Here is a 12,151-nt window from a genome sequence, read left to right on the forward strand (position 1 = left end):
GGTATAGCTTTATTTGTACACTTGAACACATTAGTTTTCAAGGGCTCTGCCTGTTCTTCGGCGCTGATCACAACGTTTCCGACAGCACCCGAACGCAGCACGGTTTAACAAGGCCGAGTGCCTGAAAGTCATTTGTTTTCCTTGAATCGGATTGACTGGATTGGACGGCCGGGGGTTCCGCCCACAAACACACAAGGTGGAGTTGAAAAGAAAAAAAAACACGCTGTGTCAAAATGAAGCTGTCAAACAGCCTCTTACAATTTGCTTTTAGAGGATTCGGGCAATGTGAAAATGCATGGAGGCTGCTGTGAAGACCTCTCAGATAGATCGCTCCAAAGTGGAAATCTGACGTTGATGAAAATTATAAACTTTTTTTTTCTAAATGTTTGTTAATTGTGTTAAGTCATGTGAGTATGTAAGATAACCGGGCGGAATTTAAATTAGATCGGGCACAACTTTCATGAAACTTGCAGCCCCGCTAAAGATTTCCGTGGTGCAAAGTTCGGCTGGAGCCCTCTGACAAGAGCCGGCGAGCCTGCGGGCGTGAAAGAAAGAATAATCGCCCTCGGTTTGGGTTCAGAAACAAGGTCGGGGGGAAAAATATCTGGATGTCTCGGCGTGGCGAAATGGTTGGATGGAGAGAGAGGAGCTGCTGCGCGTTGAGTGGAGGGAGACGGCAAGTGAGATGGAGGCGGGGGGGAAGGACCATCTCTGCGGGGACTGGAGCCCGGGACCGACGGCGCAGTGCTGGCTATCGTTCAACCCTCCCCTTCTTCCTCCACAACGACACCGAGGCTCACGCCGAGACGCAGGTAAGCCAACAAAACAGCCGCTCGGTTTCACAATACGGCGAGAGAGCGCGATAAACAAACTCGACTAACCTTCTAAAAGAAAAAAACAACAGAAAAATCCACCTTTTTTATACGTGTGGTGTTGTTTTTCTTTCACCACGGCTCGGTCGGTAGCCCTCTTTGTAGTAGCGAAATAAACCGACCGCTGTGGTAGGGCACAGACGAGGTCGGCCATAGCCGGATTTCTTGTCTTCTACAGCGGGGACGAAACTGCACGTCGGACCGGGAGGTAAACCGTTGGGTTCTATCAAAAGTACACCGAGCGACCGTTTAAATGCAAATTCCCCGCGTCGAAACGCGACCGTTTCGTGCTGTAAGCGGGTTGTTTCGGGTGGTTTTTTTTTAAGCGTGGGGGAATTAGCGGTGGTTTCCGCGCCGAGACCTCCATGCGGCTGTTGGCGGAACAGCCAGCCGCCTCTCTCGGTTAGCCATCAGGGATCTCGGTTTAATATCTCACCGTGCAGAGACTCGCCCTCTCTCTCCCCCTCTCTCTCTCACTGACTAGCCCAGAACCGCCGACGACCGAGCTCGGAGAACCCGCCTTCTTGATCTTTCTTATGCGCTTTTGGACCGAGGGAAGGGAGTCTGCAACGCCCTGGCTCTAGTTTTTAAGCTCAGTTTTCTGTGTTTGCAGTGCGCCATTGGACCTTGTCACGGTAGGTTTTTCCCCCCCTTGTAAGCGCTGAGCTGAAGCATGGCGGACCTGGAGCCGTTTGTCGCGCCAGTGAAGCTGCTCTGCCTCGGATGTTACAGTGTTTCCTTTCGGCGGTTGGGCTTAGTATTTTTTCAGACGTAGCTTTAACGGCATGGTGTCGTGGACGAATACGTTAGCGGGTAACGGTTAAAAAAACGAACCGTTTCGTCAAGGGGCTGTAATGTTTGGCAAACGTGAAAAATATTTTCCATTTTCTTCTTTCTTCCTGTGCCTCCGCAAGTCCCTCCAGCCATCCACCATGAAATGTATATCTCGGGGACGTTGTGGCAAATTTGTTCAAAAACCGTTTTTCTTCCACTCTGTTAAGTCTGTCGTTAATTTAACTTAAAAAAAAAGAGGTTACTTAAAATACAATATTTTTGAATGATGTCTGTTTTGATCTGTTAGTCCAGAGGTCTGCCCTCATTTCTTGTTAAATAAGCTCAAAGTTTTGTATTATATGATTTAATATTTATAGTTAATATCAGAGAAGTCCCTTTTGTCGTGCCAAGTTGCCCTTGGCCATGTAATGCTTCAGCTCCCAAATGTTTTTAACCATCCATATGTTGCGATATTATATAAAATCATAATGAAATTCAACATAATTGTTATTCTGTTGTCTCCAGGTGTAACTTTAACGTCGAGGAGGCTCTGTATGAGTGAAATAAATGTGGATTTTGGTAGTTTTTAACGTAGTCAGGTCGCATCGTGGACGCCACAGTGAGCTGGGGCCACCAAGGACACGATGAACAACGAGCAGCCGCCATCATTGGAGCACAGTTCGGCTACGCCTCGCTGAAGAATGCACTGGCTTTTGCTCTTACACAGCCCAACAAACGCCCGAAACTCGCTCAAAGCGCTCAATAAATACACGCAAAACACATTTATTAACTGCAAGCGACTTGTATGTCGACGTCCTCGCTCCAGCCCCGGTAAACACTCGAGGGGAAGATTATAGGGTTGCATGGCGGAGTTAGATCCGCGTCCATCGGTGATCAGGCGCCTCTACCGAGTGAGCGAGTGGCGCATTTGGCTGCAGTACTTCCAAGCCACCATTCCCCCTCGTCGGAGACCGAAAGCAGATCCCCCGTCCGTGGTCAGCTGGTCGCCTACAGCTGCCTGTCCGTCCACGTCCATTTCGCTTCCTCCTTCCGTGTATCCTCCCCAACCCTCCGTTCCGACAGAAAAATCCTCCATTACCGGGCGGACCGAGCGAGAAAATGGTCGCTCCTGCGTGTCCACGATACTTTTTTAGTTGCGGGATCAGGACAGTACTGATACGCCAAAATTCCCGACTGGCAACATTTGCTCGACGAAGACTCCCGTTGTCGAAGCTAGTTGTGCTAGTTGAAGCCCTCCGCAGTGTTATTTGAGATTTGAAGCCGTCACAAGCAATAGCCTATGTCTCACCATGTAGCGTAAACGTTTAAGGGGCGGTGTAATGAACATAAACCATTATGTCGAGGCGAATCTCAAATGCCACCACTTGAACGCCAGAGTTTACACTTTTACATCCCAACAAAAACACTTTTAAAAACGTATAAATATAAATCAGCGTCGAGCGTATTAATAATTTATACATTTAAATCACAGTATCCTTAAAATGCTGTTTTTTAAAAAACACGGCTGTAGAAGAATAAAGAACATTTAAAGAAGCTATATTTATGGATTTTTAATGTTTTTGTGTGTGTGCGTCTCCATTAAAGTTTGTTATTGTGAAAGATGTATTTTGATAACTTTGATTTTTGTTGCTTTTGTAGATAGGAGACATTACACCCACAAATGAATGGAGCAATGGAGGCAACGACCCAAATCCACGGTGGGGTATTCCACAGTTTACTCTTGGGAATTATTTATTATTTTTTTGGCTGGAATATATTAGATCAGATGGGCTTTTTTAAAGAAATCAGACAAATATGCATAAAGTTGAGTAGAAAAAAAAAAGAGATATTTACAAAAAACAGTAGGTGAGTGGAAAGTGATGAATGGTCAGTGGGGGAAAAAATGTTTTAAAAACTTTGGGAGGGATATTGGTATTTTTGTACTTCTATATGCAATAAAAGTAACGTGTTGCATTATTTTATGTGAATATGATAGGGATCTCTCTATGATTTGAGATCATTTGAAAACAATGGGAAATTTATGCTAGCTGTGTAACAGACAGTTTCAGCATGTTGATTAATTGTTTCAATAATCTTTTTTTGCATCCTTTCTCTTGGTTTTGTGTTACAGTGTGGGCCCAGGAGGACTTATTAAAACTGCTGGAGGCCATGAAAGTAGCCCTGCCTCAGAAAGACCTGACTAAATACAAAACATCAGAGTCTCACCTTGACTGGCAGAAGGTGGCCTTCAATTCCTACACAGCAGAGATGTGTAAGCAGAAGTGGCAGGAGGTTTCAAAAGAGGTCTGTAATGTATTGATATACTCACATTGATAGTCGCCGCTCATTTATTTTGTGCTCCGTTTAATTAGCGTGCTTTTGCCCGACATATCCACAGATTCGGAAATTCAGGACCCTCACAGAGCTGATAGTCGACGCCCAGGACTACATCAAAAATCCATACAAGGGCAAGAAAATAAAGGTGAATTAAAATCTATATTTCATGCGATGGAAAACCCAGCCGTCCTAGTGGAGCTCAAATCTCAATCCCCCCTTTTTATTTTCCTGGCAATACACAGAAACATCCAGATTTCCCCAAGAAGCCCTTGACGCCATACTTCCGCTTCTTCATGGAAAAGAGGGCCAAGTATGCAAAGTTGCACCCAGAGATGAGCAACCTAGACCTAACTAAGATCCTCTCCAAGAAGTACAGGGAGCTGCCAGACAAGAAAAAGGTCAGACAAAAACAGATGCCTCGGTTAACACATACGTGCTTCGTACTATTTCATACAGTTTTTATAACAACAAATATTGCTTTCTTTTCATGTCTTCAGAAAAAATATGTGGACGACTTCTTAAGAGACAAAGAATCATTTGTGACTAGCATGATGAAGTTCAGGTGAGAGTTCTAGTAATCATATTGACATGTTGTAGACTCGGGGAGAATATTAGACCTGCATGTGTACAATATTTATGGTAATGGTAATTGTGCTTAAGTGTTGGTTTATGATGTGTAAATGCAGGGAAGCACACCCAGACCTCATGGAGAGTATGACCAAGAAAGGTTCAAATGTACCAGAGAAGCCCAAGACACCCCAGCAGCTGTGGTACAACCATGAAAAGAAGGCCTTCCTAAAGACACGCCCAGACGTGAGTTTAGAGATTCTACAACACAGCATGAAAAAAATGCCCCCTTTTAAACTGTAATTGTAATACCACCTGTGTTAAATGTTTTTTATTGATACCAGGCGACCACCAAAGACATTAAGGACAGTCTTGGAAAACAGTGGACACAGCTGTCTGACAAGAAGAGGCTCAAATGGATCACAAAGTCTCTGGAGCAGAGGAAGGTGTACGAGGTGAGACTAAACTGTTGTGGATTAATTATGAAGAACAGTGATGACATCCCTTCCATTTTTCTTCAGCGCTGACTGCTTTTCTTTTGATTGCCTTTGTTCTAGGAGACAATGCGGGAGTACATCCAGCAACACCCAGAGTTGAACATGACGGCAGACGATATCGTAAAGTCCACCTTGACCAAGGCCGAGAGGCACCTGAAAGACAAATCCGACGGCCGACCTGACAAGCCCCCTCCGTGAGTCGCAGCTGGGAGTACACGATGCCGATTTTAGGCCACCAAACTGTTGGCGAGTTATTTAAATCTAATCTTTTGTGTGCATATGCTTTCAGAAACGGTTACTCAATGTTCTGCGCGGAATTGATGTCAAACATGAAGGATGTGCCCAGCACAGAACGTATGGTGATGTGCAGCCAGCGGTGGAAGCTGCTGAAGCAGGGTGAGAAGGACGCCTACCAGAAACGCTGTGAACAGGTGAGCTCAGAACTAGCAAGTCATATAAGTTTAAAAACACAGAAAAAATATTAATGTAATATTGTCTAAAACTGTGATTTGTTTCTTTTTTCTACAGAGGAAGAAAGAGTATGAAATTGAGATGAACAGATTCCTCAGTGTGAGTGTCGTTGTTGCGTTCTTGTGTCATCTTTTAAATTTATACCCCGTCTTATAGTTTACATGTCACAGCTATACGTGCTGCTTTTTGCTGCCACGTTTTCTTATGTGTATTTTCCTCTGCTATATGTATCTGTAGTCTTTGTCAGAGGAGGAGCAGCAGCGGGTGTTGTCTGAGGAGAAGATAGGTTTTAAGAGGGGCGGTGGAGCCAGCAGTCCTGCCTCCAAAAAGAAAAACGCCAAAGCAAAGGTAAGACCAAGTGTACAAGCCCTGTTCTCAACATGTTAGATGCCTGATGCTATCAGACAGCAAAGGTTCAATGTATGATCATTTAATTGCTTATTTAGATGTTACAGTATCCCCTTCTGATATTCCTGTGCTCTGTAATTTTCAGGCCAATCCAGAGAAACCCAAAAGGCCGATTTCAGCCATGTTCATCTTCTCCGAGGAGAAGCGTCCCAAACTGCAACAGGAGCGTCCCGACCTTTCTGACAGCGAGCTCACTAGACTCCTGGCCCGCATGTGGAATGAGCTGCCCGATAAGAAGAAGGTAGCCTTGCAATGCAATAACATGGACTGTGGATAACAGGAGCATATGATCCTGATATGTACGCTTGTCTGATTATCTTGTTGTCATTTAGGAGAAGTATAAACGTCTAGAAACAGTCCTGAAGGCAGAGTCAGAGAAGAAAGAGAAGGAGGATCGTAGTCGTCTGCCGGACCCACCCAAGACTGCACAGGACATCTGGCAGCAGAGTGTCATCGGAGACTACCTGGCCAGATTTAAGGTTTGCTTGAATACAAACTGGTAGTTTTGTACACCATAACACGGGTGTAACGGTTGATACTAAAATTGTCCAAAGAGGCAGAGAGAGATCACAGGTTTCCATGCTCCTGCTGCTATAAACCTGGAAATTCAGTTTAATTTTGGTTAAAAAAAAATACAGAAAATACACATAAGATACTTACCACAAGTGTATTTAATATGAAATTGTTTTGCAGAGTGACCGGCCAAAGGCGCAGAAAGCTATGGAAGCCACCTGGGGCACCATGGAGAAAAAGGAGAAAATTATGTGGATTAAAAAGGCAGCAGAGGATCAGAAACGATACGAGGTTCGTGGTGATTCAATAGAACTCCATAGTATCTGTATGTTGCCCCAAAGAGCTAACCGTTGATTTAACTGTCTACAACAGAGAGACCTGTGTGAGATGCGCTCACCTGCTGCTGCCATTGCCTCAGGGAAAAAGATGAAGTTTGAGGGTGAACCCAAGAAACCACCATCGTGAGTCTGTCGCATCCAACTTGTAGGTGCTGTCTGTTTTCTTTGGATTCTTTGAAACTGTAACGTCGTGATTTTTGCACATTTTCGACTCTAGAAACGGATATCAGAAGTTCTCTCAGGAGATGCTGTCCAATGGAGAGCTGAATCACCTCCCAATGAAAGAGAGGATGGCAGAGATCGGCAGCCGCTGGCAGAGGTTACCACTGAAGGACAAGGACCGCTACAAGAAGATCGCTGAGGAGAAGCAGAGACAGTACAAAGTGACGCTGGAACAGTGGCTCGCTGTAAGCAGTGGTTGTTGGTTTTTTGAGGGCGTTTCGTCTAATCTACTTCAGCACCTATCTAACATTCACCTCTATCCCTCCACAGAGCTTGTCTTCACAAGAGAGAAACACCTACAAAGAATATAATTCTCAAGTAAGTCAGTTATTTCACTGTATTAGAAATCCTACTTTGGCTCTGTAAAGTTTTAATCTTTCTGACATCTCACGTTGGCTGTTTGACTGCTTGTTGTTTCAGAAAAGGAGAACCACGGCGAAACCAGGAGGCCCTAAAGCGAAGGCCAAAAAATCTGTAAGTACCGACTCTCTCATTCTTCTTCTTGATTTTTAAATCGGCCGTAGTTATGTCAACATCCATACCTGAAAATCTGTCTTCCCACAGGACACTGAGGAGGAGGAGGAGGATGATGATGAGGACGAAGATGATGAGGAGGAGCAGGAGAAGGCTTCATCTGAAGCAGACTCTTCCAGTGAGGACGACGATGATGATGATGACGATGATGACGTGAGTTTGAGTGTCTCTTTGCCAGAGTACAGAGATAACTGAGGCTGATGGTGCTAAATATATATTCTTTGCTGTTGCTTGTTTAAAGAAGGAGGCGGATGATGACGATGACGACGATGATGACGATGACGACGACGACGAGGCGGAAGACAAGGAGAACAAATCAGAGGACAGCAGCAGCGAATCGAATTCACAGGGGTCGTCGGACTCAGATTCGGACTGAAATGGCCGACGTCATCATGAGACGAACTGAGCAGCGCTGAGCTGAGCCAAGAGTCAAGGGAGCTCTGCCACTGTGCCAACCCTGCTCTCCTCCCACCACTAGGGGGAGCCCCTGCATTGCCTCATCCACTTCACACTCACCCATTTTGTGTTGGTGATCTTCTCATTGGAGGGACCCTGCCCTTATGTCCAACATCAGTTTCATTCCCTCCCCGGTGTGACGGTCATCCGACAGCACGAGCCGCTGACGTTATGCCAAAAACAGCATCCCACTGGTTTGGTGATGTCACGAACATTTCAATCTTGACATACAGCTTCAGTGGATTAAGGTTAGAGTTTTAATGTCAAGAGGGGAAGTAATAACTCTCCAGTGTTTTATTATATTATTCTGGTAATTAGTTGAAGACCGGTGGCTTCATAGAGCCAAAGAACATAGTATGGTGGATCACTTTAGGGAGGGTGGGGGGGTGTGCAGGGTACTGAAAAATTGCACTCTTCAGAATGTTTCCATTATTCTTTTTTCTTTTTTTTTCCAGAACATTGTTGCGTTGTTCTCTATTCTCAATTTTTGATGTAGATTTTATCATTTGGTTCTTAAAGAGGTGGTATTTTTTTCAGGAAAAAAATCAAGCCATTATGAATGTCTTTTTTGTTGCTGGAAAATTTTGTTACGTACCTGTGTTCTCATTTAAAAGATAAGAGTGCCTACATAAAGTGTTGACCCCCTCTTGGACTTTTTCATGTTTTATTGTTTTACAATGTTGAACGGAAGTGGATGTGATGAGGCTTTGCTAGTCTTTAAAAGGACTTTTTAAAGGAATACAGCAACATTTGAAAGTGCTCATTTGCTTCCTATTTGAGTTAGCCTGACAGACGTTTCAATACAGAACTGAAACTATTTTCAGTCTCATGGAAATTTGTCACAAGAAATGAAATCTCCAAATATGTTTGAATTAAGTGCATAAAACAGTTTTTGTCCTCTTTAATATGGACAATGTATCCCATTTTATTTTGAAAGAACGGCCGGTTGAGGTGTTTATAAACTATATATGAGCAATGTTTTCATGCTACAAATTCTCTGTTGGTTTGAAATCTGACCAAATAATTGAGTGCTTCTTGAAACCCACACAGCCTGCTCTAAGATGCACGGCTGTGCCATATTCTGTACATGTTTCAAATTATTGTCCCAACTGTAGTCTGCAGACATTCTGTGCCTTGGAAATAGTGTATCCTTACCCTGAGTACTAGATTTCAGTGTATCAGGATTGTTCCTTCATCTTCAAATTACTTATTAACTCAACTTCTCTTACTTTTGTTTTATTATAAGACAAAATGTAGTTAAATTTGTGTTCATGTTTATACTGATTATTTGGTTGGTTTTATGCCCTGAAAAAGCCTGACTACATCCACAGTGCTTCAAGATTGTGAAACAAAAGAAGCCCAGAGGGAGGTGAAGACTTTCTATGGGTGCTGTAGGATCCATTGCCATGTGTGGGTGTCATTTGTCAAACTTAACTGACATGTCTTGTACACAGAAATCCATCAGTCTGAAACAGTTCTGCCTGACTCAGCAGTTTGTTCTGGCCTGACAGTAATAAACAGTGTTTATTGTGTGACCAGAGCAGTTTGTCATTGAAGGGGATAACGCTTGTTTTCCACATTTTTGAGCTCAATCTGTCTCTGTTTTTAAAGAATGCGTCACACAGTCGGTGTGTGTTTCTTCTCCGAACCGTTGTTTTACGTTTTATTTGCGGTTTGTTTGAATTGTTAATAGGTTTGTTTTAAATTGTCGTGTTCTGATCCATCTGGAATCGTTTGTGGATGTCGGACTGAATGGGTTTTCATCAAAGGTTTTTTTTTTTTTTTTTTTTTTTTAATGGTATTGACTGTAATCCATCTGGATTTTAGTTTGATGCTTATCCCAAAAAAGTGTGCACTTAAAAGTAAATCTGTCCCTCTGTGTGAGTTTGTGTGCATGCATGCACAGAACTGTGTATATATGAGGGTGTGAGTGTGTGTTTCTTTGCTTTAATGTGTGCTGTTTTTACTGTTTATTTGTTGCATACCATGATGTGACTGCAGCATGCATGTTTGTGCCTGTGTGGGGACATCTTACCAACACCATGAATGTAGATATTGTTCAATCTTTTTTTTTTTTTTTTTTTTTTTTCTCTCCAAAGGTCTTTAGTAATTTTCCCTCTGCACTGTTGTGTCATTGGTTACCTAAAAAAAACAACAGGACTTCAGTGACTGTCCTTTTGGGTCCACAGACAGAGTACAAGGTGACTCTTAATCTGTTGGTACTGGACTGATTTTGATCATTATGAATCTCATCACTGTCTGAAACAAAACCAGCCTGGACTATTTAAATAATCTGGGGAGGGACGAAGAAAGCAATTGCTGATATTGATCTGTAGGAGTTTGTAAAAAAAAAAATAAAGAAAAAAAGGGATTTGGGGAATTGAGTTGCCAGAGGAATTTGGGGTTAAAAACTTGTAATTTTTCTGTAAATACTGTTTTTTTGTATTGAGTGCTTATTGTTTTGTTAGTGCTTTAAGTTTGCAAACCCTCATCTGTGACTTCTGAGGCCAGTGAGTTTTTCACTCAATGGGGAGAGTTTTTGGTTTAATTCACCTGTTTTAGTTGTTTCTTCTCTCCCTTCTGTTGGTTTATAGAGATATCTAAGACAGCAAAGCTTTACAAGTTTGTACTGCTGATCATTTGACAAAATTCGATGTTTTCTATAGCTGAGGGTGTTCTTATGTCCTTGTAGTTCAAGTCTTTGGGCAAATAAAAATGATCTTTAACAGTTTGAGGTGTGTGTGTTGTGTTGCAACCTCATACAGGCAAACCGAACATGGATAAGCACAGTGATGTGGGAACAAATAGACTGTGGACATAAAAAAAAAAAAAAAAAAAGAAAATGCACTTGTAGGTGTGTCTGAAAATGTATATTGGGCTTTTCTTGGTATTCTGAAGAAAAAAAAACTTCTTTGATTTGTTTTAGAATTTTTAAAACAGACCCCATTTTCCTCAGTTGTCCAGGGAAAATGTTGCAACACTTCTATGGGGGGAAGCTCCAAGAATGTTTTGTAGACTACAAATCCTCACTTGATTTTCTGTTGCCATGCGGGTTAGATAATAAGAGAACTTTCACTTTTGGGTGAGCTTATCCTTTAAGGCACCTGATCACAGTCTTTTTGGGGTCATGTCCCCATAAAAGCAATGTGTGCATGTGATCCCTTGTCACAAGTCTGGTATGTTTATGAGACAAGAAACAGATTTTCCCTTCTCAAATTCTCAGTTTTGAACATTTCAAAATCTGAAAGGGTAACACTATACATTATTTCAGGAGATATAATCAGGAAAATAAGAGATTTTGTGTGGATTTCATATCATGACCACTTTAGGGTTCCTGATCCCAGGTTGAAAATAGGTTTCAAAGGTCTTAAGCTACTTCTAAAACAGGACTCTGCCCAAAACGAAGCTTCAAGTTCATGAAATGAAGCCGGACCTTTATTTTGTTGTATAGCCTTACAAATTTCAAAATAAAAGGAAAAATAAATAAGGACTCCTGAACTTCTGGAGGTCCTGGGGTAGGTGCCCATCGTGGCTTGTTGGTAATCCAGCCTTGAAAGTTTCAACAACAACCTTTCCTGTTTCAACATGCACAAAGCTTCATAAAAATCCCCATAAATAAATAATATTTCTCCCAATGTGATGTGGGTGAAATCCCTTCGGATTCTAAAATCTGTTGGAAAGCCTTCACAAAACAATGGAAACTCCTATAGCAGCAGATTAACACCCACACTTGTGAAATGACATATGACATAAATGTAGGTGTCCATATACTTTTGGCCACATAGTGCGTATTACTGGTACCGATGACCTCATTCAACCATTCAGGCTCGACCAAACGATCACAGATACCAAGCTAAAAACCCATGTTCTGTTATTAATGTCTTAAATTGATAGCAAGTCGGTCAGTAATGACGGAAGCACAAGGATTGCACCTTCAAAATAAAATCATCCATAGTGCCTTACTGCGTCACACAAGATCTCCTAGCAACCACAGCTTTTACTGGTCTGTCAATGACAGTATTTGCCAAATATAGATACAACAAGGCGGACAGTGGTATCAGAAAAAGCATGAGTGTAGGATGCTTTTGTGAGTAGACAAAATCACACAAGCATTTATATTTAATAGCGTAACAACGTTACACAAGTAGGCTATAAATGTCTA

The 12,151-nt window shown here is 42.4% G+C and overlaps 1 protein-coding gene across 2 annotated transcripts; it reads left to right on the top strand.

Moving 5' to 3' along the window:
• The first annotated feature begins 1,103 nt into the window (after positions 1-1,103).
• On the top strand, positions 1,104-10,720 carry ubtf (upstream binding transcription factor). 2 transcript variants are annotated; one of them, XM_037088100.1, is made up of 21 exons: positions 1,104-1,507; positions 3,306-3,364; positions 3,778-3,950; positions 4,045-4,128; positions 4,226-4,381; positions 4,481-4,545; positions 4,670-4,796; positions 4,895-5,005; positions 5,108-5,241; positions 5,337-5,478; positions 5,576-5,617; positions 5,756-5,866; positions 6,012-6,167; positions 6,259-6,405; positions 6,620-6,730; positions 6,812-6,900; positions 6,995-7,184; positions 7,270-7,317; positions 7,420-7,473; positions 7,564-7,686; positions 7,778-10,720. In XM_037088100.1, the coding sequence occupies exons 2-21, from the start codon at positions 3,328-3,330 to the stop codon at positions 7,907-7,909; spliced, it is 2,232 nt and encodes a 743-aa protein (XP_036943995.1). In that variant the 5' UTR covers positions 1,104-1,507; positions 3,306-3,327; the 3' UTR covers positions 7,910-10,720. The 2 variants fall into 2 exon arrangements, with proteins under 2 accessions (XP_036943995.1, XP_036943994.1); XM_037088099.1 differs by having other exon boundaries at positions 1,105-1,507; positions 7,775-10,720.
• Positions 10,721-12,151: the final 1,431 nt, after the last annotated feature.

Source organism: Acanthopagrus latus, chromosome 23 (assembly GCF_904848185.1).
Source record: "Acanthopagrus latus isolate v.2019 chromosome 23, fAcaLat1.1, whole genome shotgun sequence".
Taxonomy (NCBI): Eukaryota; Metazoa; Chordata; class Actinopteri; order Spariformes; family Sparidae; genus Acanthopagrus; species Acanthopagrus latus.